The sequence below is a fragment of the Martes martes genome (genome assembly GCF_963455335.1).
Source record: "Martes martes genome assembly, chromosome: 14".
NCBI classification, from domain to species: Eukaryota; Metazoa; Chordata; class Mammalia; order Carnivora; family Mustelidae; genus Martes; species Martes martes.
The window spans coordinates 52,234,611-52,249,561 of record NC_137902.1 but is presented as its reverse complement, the minus strand read 5'-3'; the positions used below and the strand labels follow the sequence as shown (position 1 = coordinate 52,249,561).

The 14,951-nt window shown below is 37.7% G+C and overlaps 1 protein-coding gene across 4 annotated transcripts in view; it reads left to right on the top strand.

Moving 5' to 3' along the window:
* The window catches only part of ADK (adenosine kinase), a 523,602-nt gene that overhangs the window by 33,626 nt on the left and 475,025 nt on the right, over window positions 1-14,951 (top strand). For all 4 annotated transcript variants that reach the window (XM_080822506.1, XM_080822503.1, XM_080822505.1 and 1 more), the window contains exon 2: window positions 5,567-5,641. In XM_080822506.1, coding sequence (XP_080678632.1) covers window positions 5,567-5,641 — 75 coding nt within the window. The remainder of the gene's footprint in view (window positions 1-5,566; window positions 5,642-14,951) is intronic.

Sequence of the window (14,951 nt, the reverse complement as noted above, 5' to 3'; positions counted from 1 at the left end):
TTTAACCCATTTACATTTAATATAATTACTAATATGGCTGGATTTTAGTGTACCTCCTTTTGTTTTCCATTTACCCTTTATGTTGTTTTGTCTTCCCTGCCTTTTTTTCTAAGTTGAGTATATTATAGTTTTTCATTTTATATTCTCTATTGGATATTGTTGTATTATTGCTTAGTGATTGCTCTAGGGAGCGCAACATTCCTTTTTCATTTATCACAACCTATCTTGAATTAGTTTTTTGTCGTTTCACTTTTTTTTTTTTTTAAAGACTTTATTTATTTATTTGACAGACAGAGATCACAAGTAGGCAGAGAGGCAGGCAGAGAGAGAGGAAGGGAAGCAGGCTCCCCGCTCAGTGGAGAGCCTGATGCGGGGCTCGATCCCAGGACCCTGGGACCATGACCTGAGCCGAAGGCAGAGGCTTTAACCCACTGAGCCACCCAGGTGCCCCTGTCGTTTCACTCTTAAAAACATTTATCAGAGACCTTACAGAATCTAGGGGGAAAGAATGGATAAAACTTGGGGAGGACAGACAGCAGTACTTAACACAGAGCTCCAGAAGCTATCATCCATACTGTGTACATCACCCACTGGAGTTGTGCAGGGGACAACTTGTGCACGTTTACATGGGAACCTTTGGGTATGAGTTGGGCAGAGAAGATTATCTGAAAGAGGTGTCATATGAGATGTAAACAAAATGGTGTCTGGTATATGGCCAAAAACTATGACACCTTTTATGTTTACCTGTTTAATGGATACCTGTTTATTGTTAACCTGTTTATCATGAAGTATAAAGCCAATGGAAGATGCATAGGGCAAGTACAATGTGTGGGTTTTTCATCACCACCAAGCAATTATCTCAATTCTGATACTATCTACATGGAGATAGTGTTAGATGCCACAAGTTAGGGCTCAGTCCCACAAGACTGTCCCCGCCCCCCACTGTTCAGATTCCGATCATAATCCAGATTATTATCTGTATTTCTTTTTATTTTATTTTTTAAAAGATTTTATTTATTTATTTATTTTAGAGCATGAGCTGTATGCGAATGGGGAGAGGAGCAGAGGGGGAGGGAGGGAGGACAAATCTCTAGAAGACTCCATGCTATGTATGGAGTCCCATGCGGGGCTTGATCTCATGACCCTGACATCATGACCTGAGCTGAAACCAAGAGTTGGACACTTAACTAAGTAAGCCACCCAGGTGCCCCTATTATTTGTACTTCTGACCAACCAGTTATATAGTTCAGAGATTGCCATGACCCCTCCTTGGATTCAATAATTTGGCAGGGTGGCTCACAGAACTTAGAGAAGCATTTTATTTACTGGATTACGGTTTATTATTGTCAGATCACAAAACTAAAACATTTGGTAATGAGTTTGATGTCCTTTACTCAAGGGAAAATTCCATGAATTCAGGGAGTACAGTGCCTTACAAGCAATGGAGTACTCCTCCCAAGGGATTTTGGCAAGAGTGTGTTTTATAGAGTGTTAAAAGGGGCAACTTGGGAATGGTGTGATTGACTAGGGTTGCATATCTGACCTTATTTAGAAAGATCAAGGAACAAGGAAGTAAGTATAGAGTTGGCTGGTATTAGGGGAATAGCTGACTGGATATACTACATTTCTGGTCAACTGGACCAGTTATAGGAACACAAAAGTTTAGTTTGCTGATGAGGTGCTCTGGGCAGGAGCTGGCTTTATAATAAAAATGAATTACAAAATAAAGCGGATTCACAAAATCAAATACAACAATTTATATCTGTTAATATTAGAAAAGAAATCTGAGATTGGAATCAACAAAATAACTAACCTACATGTATTTGAGAAGTCCAAAGAGGGTATAGGTTTTAGGCGAAGCTTAATTGGTCCAACTTCATTAATGACCTAGTTTCTTTATGTTTTTCCATTCTGCCCTCTGTGATGTCAGATTTATCCCAAGGTAGTGCTTTTGGGGACCTTGAGGTACTTAAGGTGCTAGTACCTCCTGCATTTATATCTACTAGGAAGGAAGATAGTTTGTATGTGATCACTCCTAGAAAAAAATCTTGGAGTTCATTTTTATTTGACTGGCTTAGGTTATATGTCCATCTCTGATCAATAAAGGTAGAGAAATACATTGTGCAGATTGGTTTAGGCTTTGCTGTGCCTCAAGGTTAAACCAGTCAGACTCTTACACTGGAGTGGATCAATTTCACCCAGATCTCTTGAAGGAGGAAATTTGGAGGGAAAGTAGGGAAATGACAAGGAATAGGTGACAAGCACACAATTCTAGTTTATTATGAGAATGACTTCAAATGACGTTAACTGAATTGTAATATTATTTGGCAATAACAAGGCAAAAGTTGTTATGTATTTATATGACATATAAATATTTATATTTACATATATAAATTGGTTCTTTAAATAAATATATATATATATATAAAGTTTTTTCCCCATCATTATTCTTTTTTTTTAAAGATTATATTTATTTATTTGAGAGAGAGAGAGCATGAATGGGGGGAGGTTGCAGAGGCAGATTTTACACTTAGCAGGGAGCCTAGACATAGGGCTGGATCCCAGGACCCTGGGATCATGACCTGAGCTGAAGGCAGATGCTTAACCGACTGAGCCACCCAGGTGCTCCCCCCCATCATTATTCTTTTTTTTTTTTAAATTTTTTTATTTTAATAAACATATAATATATTTTTATCCCCAGGGGTACAGGTCTGTGAATCGCCAGGTTTACACATTTCACAGCACTCATCATAGCACATACCCTCCCCAATGTCCATTTCCCCACCACCCTCTCCCGTCCCCCCTCCCCCCAGCAACCCTCAGTCTGTTTTTTGAGATTGAGTCTTTTATGGTTTGTCTCCCTCCCAATCCCATCTTTTCATTTTTTCTTTTCCTACCTCCCCCCCACCCCCCCTACCTTGCATCTCCACTTCCTCATATCAAAGAGATCATATGATAGTTGTCTTTCTCCGATTGACTTCCCCATCATTATTCTTAATAATATATAAAAATTTACTTCCAGTCTTAAATTTGAGTGATTCAGTCCCAGCATATTCTTGTTCTTTGCGTAAACATTTTCTTGTCCATTTGCATTCAGGGGGAAAAAAAGTTTTGCTGGACAAATAGGTTTAGGAATATAAGTTTAAACAGGGTTCTGTGATTCAGTGTACTCATCTTTTTCCCCATACTAATTTGACTGTAGAAACCCTAGGCCCCGGAGACCTGAGTGGCTCAGTCGGTTAAGCATGTGCCTTCGGCTCAGGTCATGATCCCAGGGTTCTGGGATCAAGTCCCATATCAGGCTCCTTGATCAGGAGGAAGCCTGCCTGTCTCTCTGCCTGCTGCTCCCCCTGCTTATGTGTGTGCACACATGCTCTCTCTAATAAATAAATAAAATCTTAAAAAAAAAAAAAAAAGAAAAGAAACCTTAGGCCCAGAGAGAATTCACTGATTTACTAATACTATACTACATTTTCAAATGGAATGCAATGAACTATTTTGGGAATGCAGGAGATGTTCAGAGGTTTGACTTCTGAAAAAGAAATGTCACAATTATAGTCCTTAAAACCAAGAGGGGACAAGTTAAGGTGGAGAGATTGACATGAAGGAAGCAAGATACTTTGTGGTATTAGAAATGTGCCATATTTTGATTCTGGTGGTAGTTTGATGACTGTATACATTGAATCAAACACTAAAAAATAAAAAAGGCTCTATTTTAAAAAGAGCCAAGGAACCCAGTAACACCCCATATTTTTTTAAAAAATCAAGTTCTAGAAGTTTTTATTGTTTGAGTAACAATACATAAATCGGAGAAGTTTCTTTTTTTTTTAAGATTTTATTTATTTGTTTGATAGAGATCACAAGTAGGCAGAGAGGCAGGCACAGAGAGAGAGGAGGAAGCAGGCTCCCTGCTGAGCAGAGAGCCCAACGTGCTGATCTGGAGCTCGATCCCAGGACCCTGCCCCGAAGGCAGAGGCTTTAACCCACTGAGCCACCCAGGCGCCCCAATCAGAGAAGTTTCTAATAAAATGATTATCAAGTTTTACTGTATCTGCCTGTTGATCCTTTATCTCCTAAGCACTTATTTTCTTTTTATATTAAATTTTTATTCTGATTATAAATACAACTTAAGTCTGAATAAATGTATTTTCTTTTTACTCTTCCCCATTCAGCTTTAAAAAGAAAAAAAGGGACAAATAACCTTGTATATTCAGCTATAGTTGCCCAATCTGTAGTTTTATTTATTTATTTTTTAAAGATTTTTATGTATTTATTTGAGAAAGTGGGAGAGAGCACGAGCGGGGGCAAGGAACAGAGGGAGAGGGAAAAGAAAACTGTCTGCTGAGCAGGAAGCCCAACACTGGGCCCAGTCCCAGAACCCTGGGATCGTCATCTGAGTAGAAGGCAGACGCTTAACCAACTGAGCCACCCAGGCGCCCCCAATCTGTGGTTTTAATACAATACTGTAATTTAGTCTTCTAAATCATGATAGACTATAATCATAGGTTATATCCCGTTCTCTTAAACTCTGGAGTACTAGTCCTGTTGATATTACTAATCTCCAAATGGTGAAGATGGTAACTGCTTTGGAGGCAACTGGAAGAGATCTAAAGCAACCTGGAGATCAGTGGGAAGTTACACAGAAGCAAATTTTGTTGAAAGACCTAGAAGAATTCCTCCCATCAAGGCTGACCCAACCATGGCCACTGGTCCATTTCTTGCTGTCAGTTGGGCTTCTCTCCGTTTAAGGCATCACTTGTGGTGGGATTCTAGCTTTCGCTTGGTTTTGATCTATACTGTAATCATTGTGAAAAGAGACTTCCTCAAAGTCTATTAAATGTAATTGAAAATTACACCATTTTTGATACCCATTGAGCCGGTCTCACCACAGTCATTCCCAGTTTGTCAAGGATAGGCCTCTTGGCTGGACTCCTGTAGGACTTTCCACAACCTCCCCAATAACTTTTGGGAGTTGGGTATCTTACTAGCTAGAAAGAGCTAATTATCTGTTGTGTTTGTTGAGTATAGAACTTTGTTATGATAGACCTTTTTTTGATCTTTTTTTAAAGAATTTATTTGACAGACAGAGATCACAAATAGGCAGAGACATCAGAGAGAGAGGAGGAAGCAGGCTCCGTAGTGAGTAGAGAGCCCGATGCGTGGCTCAATCCCAGGACCCTAGGATCATGATCTGAGCCGAAGGTAGAGGCTTTAACCCACTGAGCCACCCAGGCGGACCTGTTATGACAGATCTTTCAAAAAAATTGGAATTAATTAGCTTCATTGATTAGCTATTGAATATTACAAAAAAAGATCACAGAACCTGGTTTCCTCTATTACTTAATCCAATTTAAAGTCACCGTCCTTTCTAAATGGCTTTTAATACCTCTAAAATTTTTCCTGAAATATAAAAGGCAAAGGTTTAATAAACTAGTATGTTAGATTTATTTTCAAGGTAAAATGAAGATGTTTATTTTTATATTTGTATGCATTTTACACATCAGCTTTCAGAAGTATTTCTAACTTATGCTTGCATTTGTGTATGTGTGTTTGTGTTTTTTTTTAGTGAAAATATTCTCTTTGGAATGGGAAATCCTCTTCTTGACATCACTGCTGTAGTGGATAAAGATTTCCTTGATAAGTAAGTATTAAATTCTTCATTTGTACTATGTGAAATTTATTTATTTATTTTTTAAGATTTTATTTCTTTATTTGACAGAGAGAGCACAGGCAGGGGGAGCAGTAGGAAGAGGGTGAGGAAGAAGCAGTCTTCCTGCTGAACAGGAAGTCCGATTGGGGCTCGATCCCAGGACCCTTGGATCATGACCCGAGTTGAAGGCAGATGCTTAGCCGATTGAGCCACCCAGGCACCCCATTATATGAAACTTATATCTAAAGAAAAACTAGTGAAAACGAGGGACTCCAGAGCCTTCAATTGGAGGAAAACTCAGGAAATTTAAACTCATTAATAGCAAGTTGCACTATCATTATTTATTGAATAATTGACTATAATTTTCCCTGGGAAAATTTGAAGTACATTTGTTCAATCCTATTGCTGGTTTCGCTTGAAATTTATTTTTTATTCTGTGCAAGGAAGAAGTATATATGATTTACCTAATGATTTAATTCCCAAATTTTTAGGTTGCAGTCAGTGAACTACATCTGTAATGGTACTGTAACATAAATGGGAGAAGAAATAGGATTAGAGAAGATAAGGAGAATATGCAGGACATAATTCAGAGGCCAGGAGTCTATATTATTTCTCCCTTAATAGTAACTTTTGGTGTTTTTAACTTAGCTGAGAAATCAGTTTGTGTTTCTTTTTCTGGGCGTCTGACACCATTTGGTACAAGGAAAAAATTGAATAGTAAAAAAAGGATTAATAATGGAAAAAAAAGTTCTGTGCCCCAGGGCAACCACTTTAAAAAAAAATGAGGTCAAGTTAAAATTCATAATTTAAAAAATTTTAAAGTGTATAATTTAGTAACTGCCAGTACATTTGCAGTGTTGTGCAGTCATCACCTCTATATAATTCCGGGACATTTTCATCACCCCAAAAAGAAAACTGTACCCAATTTCACTATCCCTGCCTGCCCTTCCCCATCTCTGCCTTGTTCCCTGGTCTCCTGGGAACTACCATTCTAGTTTCTGTTTCTGTGGATTTGCTTATTCTGGACATTTTATTTCATATAGATGAAAACATACAGTATGTGGCCTTTTGTGTGTGTCTTATTTCACTTAGCATAATGTTTTTCAGGGTTCATCGAAGATGTAGCGTGTACCAGTAATTTATTCCTTTTATGGCAAAATGATATTCCATTGTATGTACATACATACATACATACAAATTTTATCCTTTCATCGATTGTCGGACACTTAGGTTGTTTCCTTTTTTGGCTATTGTGAATCAAGCGTCTGTGAACATTTGTGGATGAGTTTTATCTGGACGTATGTTTTTATTTCTCTAAGATATATACGTTGGAGTAGAATTGCTGAGTATGGTAGTTCTTTGTTCAACTTTTTGAGGAAATACCTAGCTTTTCTACACTGGTTGCACCCTTTTGTGTTCCTACTAGTGTCATATGAGAATTCCGCTTTCTTGCCAAAACTTGTTTTGTTCATTTATTTTTATTTTTATTTATTTATTTTTTATATATATATATTTTTAAAGATTTTATTTATTTATTTGAGAGGGAGGCAATGAGAGAGAGCATGAGCGAGGAGAAGGTCAGAGGGAGAAGCAGACTCCCTGTGGAGCTGGGAGCCCGACGCGGGACTCGATCCCGGGACTCCAGGATCATGACCCGAGCCGAAGGCAGTCGTCCAACCAACTGAGCCACCCAGGCCTCCCTGTTCATTTATTTTTAAAGTTTTTATTTTGGGGGGCTGCCTGGCTGGCTTGGTCAATGGAGCCTATGACTCTTGATTTCAGGGTTGTAGGTTTAAGCCCCACGTTAGATGTAGAGACTACTTAAAGAATGAAATCTTTTTTGATAGTTTCCCTTGATGCACAAAAGTTTGTCTTTTTTTTCTTTTGTTGCTTGCGGTTTTGCTGTCACATCTGAGAATTCATTCTAAATCCAAGGTCGCAAAGATTCATGAGTGTGTTTAGCACTGAAGTTTAGATGTTTGATCTGTTTTGAGGTAATTTTTTTTTTAAAAATTATTTATTTATTTTGAAAAAGATTTTATTTATTTATTTGACAGAGAGAGATCACAAGTAGGCACACAGGCAGACAGAGAGAGAGGAAGGGAAGCAGGCTCCCCGCCAATCAGAGAGCCTGATGTGGGGCTCGATCCCAAGACCCTGGGATCATGACCTGAGCCAAAGGCAGAGGCTTTAACCCTATGGGCCACCCAGGGGCCCCTTGAGTTTATTTTTGTATAAGATGCCTGTTAAAGATTCAGTTGATTCTTTTGCATGTGGAAATCTGGTTGTCCCAGCATCATTTCTGGAAGAGACTCTTCTTTTCCCCTTAGAATGCTCTTGGTGCTCTTGATGAGAATCAATTGCACATAGACTTATGGATTAATTTCTGGATCCCCAATTCTATTCCATTGATCTGTGTGTCTGTCCTTTAGGCAGTACCACATTGTCTTGATTATTGTAGCATTGTATTAAATTTTGAAGTAGTTAGGTTAGGGAAAAGCCTATTAGTAAATAACATAGCACTTAATGGTGAAAGGCTGAATGATTTCCCCTAAGATTAGGAGCAATTCAAGGATGTTGATTCTTACCACTTCAAAGTGTATACAGTGGTCCTAAAGATCCTAATTGGGCTAATCTGGCAAAAAGAAATAAAAGACATGTGGAGTATTTAATGAAATCTATAAAAAAGCTAATACTAAATTTAAGAGCTATTGTAAAGATAATACTTTTCAGTAATCAATTTTACAGCAAAATTTTACAATCAAATTTACAGTAATCAAAATGGTGATACCACCATAAAGATATTATAGACATAGAATTGAAAATCTGGAAAAAGACCCACATGCAAAGGGACAAGTAATTTTTTTTTAATTTTTCTTTTTAAAAAAAAATTTTTTTTTTATTTTCAGCGTAACAGTATTCATTGTTTTTGCACCACACCCAGTGCTCCATGCAATACGTGCCCTCCCTAATACCCACCACCTGGTTCCCCCAACCTTCCACCCCCCTGCCCCTTCAAAACCCTCAGGTTGTTTTTCAGAGTCCATAGTCTCTCATGGTTCACCTCCCCTTCCAATTTCCCTCAACTCCCTTCTCCTCTCCATCTCCCCATGTCCTCCATGTTATTTGTTATGCTCCACAAGTGATTTTTGACAAAGGTGCCAGGCAATTCAATAGAGAAAGGATTGTCTCTTGAAGACCTGGTGCTGGAACAATTGAATATCCACATGCAAAAAAAACCCAACTTGGATCCATATTTTGCACCATGTATAAAATTAACTGGTAAAACCAAACGTCGAACTTAAAACCATAAAACTTCTGGATGATAACACAGGAGAAAACCTTTCTAATTATGTTTTAAGCCATGATTTCTTATATATGACACCAGGAGCATGTTCTATAAAAGAAAAAAATTGATGGTTCGGACTTCATCAAAATGAAAAATTTCTGCTATTGGAAAAGCACTGTTAAAAGAATGAAAGGACAAACCACAGACTGGGAGAAGATCGTTGCAAAGCATATGTCTCACAAAGGACCATGGATCAGAACATACAAAGAACTCTCAAAACTCAATCAGAAAAGAAACAACCAAATTAAAAAATGTACAAGAGATATTCACCAAGGATATATAGATGACAAGTAAGCACGTGAAAGGATACTCAATCTCTTTTGCTATAGGGAAATGCAAATTAAAGCTGTGATGAAATACTAGCACACATTTGTTAGAATGACTAAATTTTAAAATTGACCATACCAAGTGTTGACCAGGATGTAGAGGAACTGGAACTTTCTCCTCATAGGAATGTAAAATGCTGCACTGAGTTTGATAGTCTTAAAAAGTTAAATGTACATCAACTATTTGATCTAGTCATTCTGTTCTTAGGTATTTATCCAACAGAAGTGACAGCATATGTCCATACAGAAACTTACTCACTAATGTTCATGGTAACTTTATTTTTAACAACTACAATCTGGATATTACCTAAATATCAGAAGGTGAATCATTAAGCTGATCCTTCAACCAAATGGTGGAATACTAGTCAGAAATGAAAAAGGAATGGAATATTGACTGGGTGAAACTCAGAATAGTTGTGTTCATTGAAAGAAGCTAGACAAAAAAGAATACATACTGTATAATTCCATTTGTATGAGATTATAGAAAATGCATTTTAATATGTAGTGATATGTAGTGATAGAGAAAGATCATATGCATATGTTTCATATGCATGGGACAGGGTGCGGTAGAACATAGGAAGCAGAGATTATAAGGGGACAGGAGGTAGCTTTTAGGGGTATGTTCATTATCTTTATTATGTGATAATTTCATGAGTATAAATATGTATCAAAATTTATCAAATTGTACACTTAAAATACGTACGGTGTATTATATGTCAGTTATGTCTCAAAGCTTTATAAACAAAACAATAATATAAAAATAAAATCAATTGAACACGAATTCATGAGCTTGAAGTTAGAGCTCCTTCATTTGCTTAGTGTGGGATATTTTGTTCAGGAAATCAACTTATTAATGGTTGCTATTTAAAGAAATAAAATGGCATATAAAAAGAAAAAAAACCAGTAAGAAATATGAAATTTTATGATATGTGGTAACCAGTGGTACTATTTTGATAAACATACCTCCAGACATCTCTTAGGCATATGTAACCTAGAGGTATGTTTTTGTGTTTATGGAATAATACTATGTATAGTCTTAGGTAATTTGCTTTTTTCTTACTCTACTATATTTTGGATATTTGTTTTTATTTTTATTTACTTATTGTTTTTAGATTTTTTATTTTTTTAAAGTTATCTCTACACCCAGCATGGGACTTGAACTCACAACTCTGAGATCAAGAATTGCATCCTCCACTAACTTAGCCAGCCAGGGGGCCCTGGATATGTTTTTTTAAAAGTTCAAGCAAATGTGAACAGATTGTGATCTGGCAGCTGTGTGCTGATACTACAGGGAGCTCAAGTAGCTTCTTTGTTTCATTAGCAGCGGATCCTGAATGGCCAGTTGAAGCTTAATATTTTTATTTTGGGAGGGTTTTTATTTTTGACCTTTATTTTTGAGTTAGTGCTTAGAGATAAAAAGCAAGTTTTTGGACCCTAATCGCAAATGTAAAGACTTCCTATTCTTACCTCCCTGGTCATTTTTTTCCAAAATATATTTTGAAAGTGTTGCTTATTATTTCAGTAGACTATGTTTAATTTACATTTCAGACCATGTTTAGTTAAGTATTTTTTATATTGGAACTGTGTAAATAGACTTTCCAGGAATAGGTACGAAACAAATGAAATAAATGTATATTTATTAGTATTTCACACTATGAAAATCAGTTAACCATAAACATTTTATGGATAAAATATGTTTTCTGATTCTGATTTTTAAGAAAGCTTCCTGGCCTTTTCAATTAAAAAAAAAAAACTTATCAATGTACAACTAGAACTAGTTAAAAAGTGAGCTGGTACTGAAGGTTTTTAAGGAGTAGTGTTAGTCCTTTGTTCCGTCTTCTATCTCTCTCCTTGCTTTTTCCCTATCCCCCATAAGTGCCATTTTCCCAAAAGAAACCATTTTTAATTCTGTTAGCTGTTTTTTCCTGGTATCTGGTTGTTTCTAAATAATACAGTAATATTGGTGTATGTGATTTTGATAAGGATGGTTGATTGGAGAGGCAAATGATAAACGTCCCTTTAATGTAGGGAAAGGTTACAAGATCATGATTCCATTAGCATGGTTTCCAGAACTCAGCATTCTGCTGGAGGGGCACACTTGATCTTCAGCTTCCTGTGTGGGAAGAGATAACCTAATGTTCCTGATGATACTGGAGAGGATTTCCTCTGGTTGTCCAAGAATTTTGCTTTTGCCATTTTTACCAGGATTTTTATAAGCTCTTGATGTTTATAATTGTTGAAGAGTCTCTGATTACTTACCTCCTTGCTGACCAGGTTCTAGTAATTGGTAAAAACTGGTATACATTCCTGAATGTTTACTGTAACACTACATGAATTAAAGGTTAATTTCTCATGCAAGCCATCTGTCTAGCAGTCTAAGCTTAGGGACTGTTTGGGGTCTATATTACTAGGTATTTCTTGAGTTTATCATATTTATTTATTTATTAAAAATTTAAAAAAAATTTTATTTTTTAAAAGCTCTACCCCCAAGGTGACCCTGAGATAAGGGTTGCATGTTCTACCTACCATCTTAGCCAGCTAGAACCCCCTTGGATTTGTCAGTCTTAGATATTGTGTATTAATTTGCCTGTTGTGATGGCTTATGAAAGCTTTAGCTTTCTTTTACCTACCACCATTTCCTCTTTATCTTAGCCATGTTATTAAATTATGTTAAAACAAGTCCGTAATCATTTGAACAAAGTTGTGGACTGTGATTACTTACAAAACTTTTGTTTTTCTTCCCGTTACTTATTGTATCTTGTATTTATTTGTACCACTTTTTGTATGCTTACTGAAATTTTCAAACCACTCTCTTAAATCTGCCACATGCCTGTTAACCTCCCCCCTCCTCCTCCGACTCCTCATTCCTCAAAATCAGTAAGTCTGTCAACCTCTTTTCTCTGGTGAACCTCCCTTTTAGAGTTCTCCATCTTTGTGACCCAAAGTGAACTGGTTGTGGTGTTGACTGTTTTTTTTTTTTTTTTTTTTTTAAATAGGAGTTTTCCTTGAACTTCGCTGAGTCTGCTTGTTTTGGATCTCTTGTTTTCTAAACCTCACATCGTCTTTTTTTTTTTTTTAAAGATTTTATTTATTTATTTGACAGACAAGAGATTACAAGTAGACAGAGAGGCAGGCAGAGAGAGAGGGGGGAAGCAGGCTCCCTGCTTGAGCAGAGAGCCTGATGCGGGGCTCAATCCCAGGACCCTGAGATCATGACCTGAGCCAAAGGCAGTGGCTTAACCCACTGAGCCACCCAGGCGCCCCAACCTCACATCGTCTTAATTGATTTCCTGTGTGTGTGTATGTGTAGCCTAGCCTCGGTAGCTTCCTAGGAGAAAGAGTGCATAACCAGGGAGGGAGACGAAGCAAAAGAGACTCTTAATATCAGGAAACAAACTGAGGGTTGCTGGGGGAGGGGAGAGAGATTGGGTGGTTAGGTTATGGACATTGAGGAGGGTATGTGCTATGGTGAGTGCTGTGAATTGTATAAGACTGATAATTCACAGACCTGTACCCCTGAAGCAAATAATACATTATATGTTAATTAAAAAAAAAAAGAACAGGTAAAAGGAAAAAAAAAAGACTTCATGAGTATACATGTAGTACATTTTTTTAAATCCTTGCATATGTGTGATGATCTTTAAAAATTTTTTTCCTTTACACCTTGTTGATTGGTTAGATAGGGTTTTCCTTGTGAATTTTGAAGGCATGTACCATTGTCTGCCAGAGCATCAAATGCATCTCCTTCCTTTGTCGATCACCAGTCTTTTTCTCTGTGGAAGCTTTTTGCATTGTTGTTTTATTTCGTTTTCTTGCTGTTAGTAAATTATTATTATGTAACATTTTATTCTTGTATTATGGATGTAGCTTTTTTCCTGCCAAAGCATATTATTTAGAGATGGTTTTATTTGTTTTTTAAAGGTTTATCTTCTGTTTTCAGCTTTAACTCAGTTTTTTGTGGATTCCTCTTTTCTGATTGTTTATTGTAGTCTTTTCCCTTCACAATGGAGACTTTGCTCCAGTATTAGGTGATCTTTGGCCATCTGTTCATATTTAAGGGTAAGACATTAAAAAGTTCATTCCATTTATTTGTATAGGAATAAGAAAAAATATGGAAGGATATGTTGTAAATAATAACAATTGTGGGAGGGTAGATTGGGTAGGGTAGGTACTTATATTTCAACATTCTGTACAGTTCAAGATTTTTATAACAATTCTGAATTGTTTTTTATTTTTATTTTTTTTTAAGATTTTTATTTATTTATTTGACAGCTATCACAAGTAGGCAGAGAGTCAGGCAGAGAGAGAGAGAGGGGGAAGCAGGCTCCCCACTGAGAAGAGAGCCTGATGTGGGGCTCGATCCCAGGACCCTGAGATCATGACCTGAGCTGAAGGCAGAGGCTTAACCTACTGAGCCACCCAGGTGCCTCCTGAATTGTTTTTTATAATTTTTTAAAAAAGCATTTGGGGTGCCTCGGTGGCTCAGTTGGCTAAGTGTCCAGCTTCAGCTCAGGTCATGATCTCGGGGTCCTGGGATTGGTAGGCTCCCATCCCAGGGCTGAGTCTGCTTGTCCTACTCTTCCCCCTGCTTGTACTCTCTCTCTCTCAGATAAATAAATCTTAAAAAAACAAATTTAATAAAGTTATTTATTGCTGTGTAATATGTTACCCCCAAAGTTGGCTTCTTAAAGTAACACACATTTAGTATCTCTCACAGTTTCCGAGGGTCTGGAATTTGAGAGTGTGGGGCAGCTGGGTGGTTCTTCCTTAAGGTCTCTGATCAAGTTGTAGTCAGTCTCTTGGCCAGGGTGGCAGTCATTTCAGGGCTTCACAGTGGCTGGAGCATTTGCTTCCCAGCTGCCTCATTATTGGCTGGCCTCAGTTTCTTAAGAGCTTTTGAACTGAGGGCCTCAGTTCCTCATTTCATGGGCCAACACAGGATTTGAGAGAGAGAATCATTTTCCCTAGTTAGAAGCTAGTCTCTTTTATAACCTAATCTTAGAAATGATGTGATAATCACTTTTGCTATTGGTCATACAGACCAAACCTGGTATAATGGATATTAGAAACAAGAAGCAGGAATCCTTGGTGGGGGAGGGGCAGGCAGAGACACACTGTGTTAGCCAGCCTTCAGGATGGCTCCCAGTTATCCCCTCCTCCTGGTATTCCCTTGAGCAGTCTCCTCTCACACTGTACCAGGGCTGAGCCATATAAGGAATGGCATACAGCAGAGGTGTGAGGATACGCTACTTGATAGATTAGGTTGTAAAAGACCATGGTTTCCATCTTGGGTGTTCTCTGACTTGTTTGTATGCACACTTTTCTCTTTCTATCTTTTGGATTGCTTATTCTGGGGGAAGCTAGCTGCCCTGTCTTGACAATCAGGCATCCTATGGAGAGACCCACGTGGCTGGAGATAAGAGGCTTCCTCTCTACAGCCAGTAGAGAATGGAGACCTGCCAGCAACTATGTACTGGAGCTTAGAAGTAGATTCTCCATCCTCTTTTAAGCCTGGAGATGACTGCAGCTCTGGCTGACAGCTTGATTATATCCTCATGAGAGATCTTGAGCCAGAATCAGTTAGCTAAGCCACTCCCGGATTCCTGATCCTTAAAAATTGTGTGGG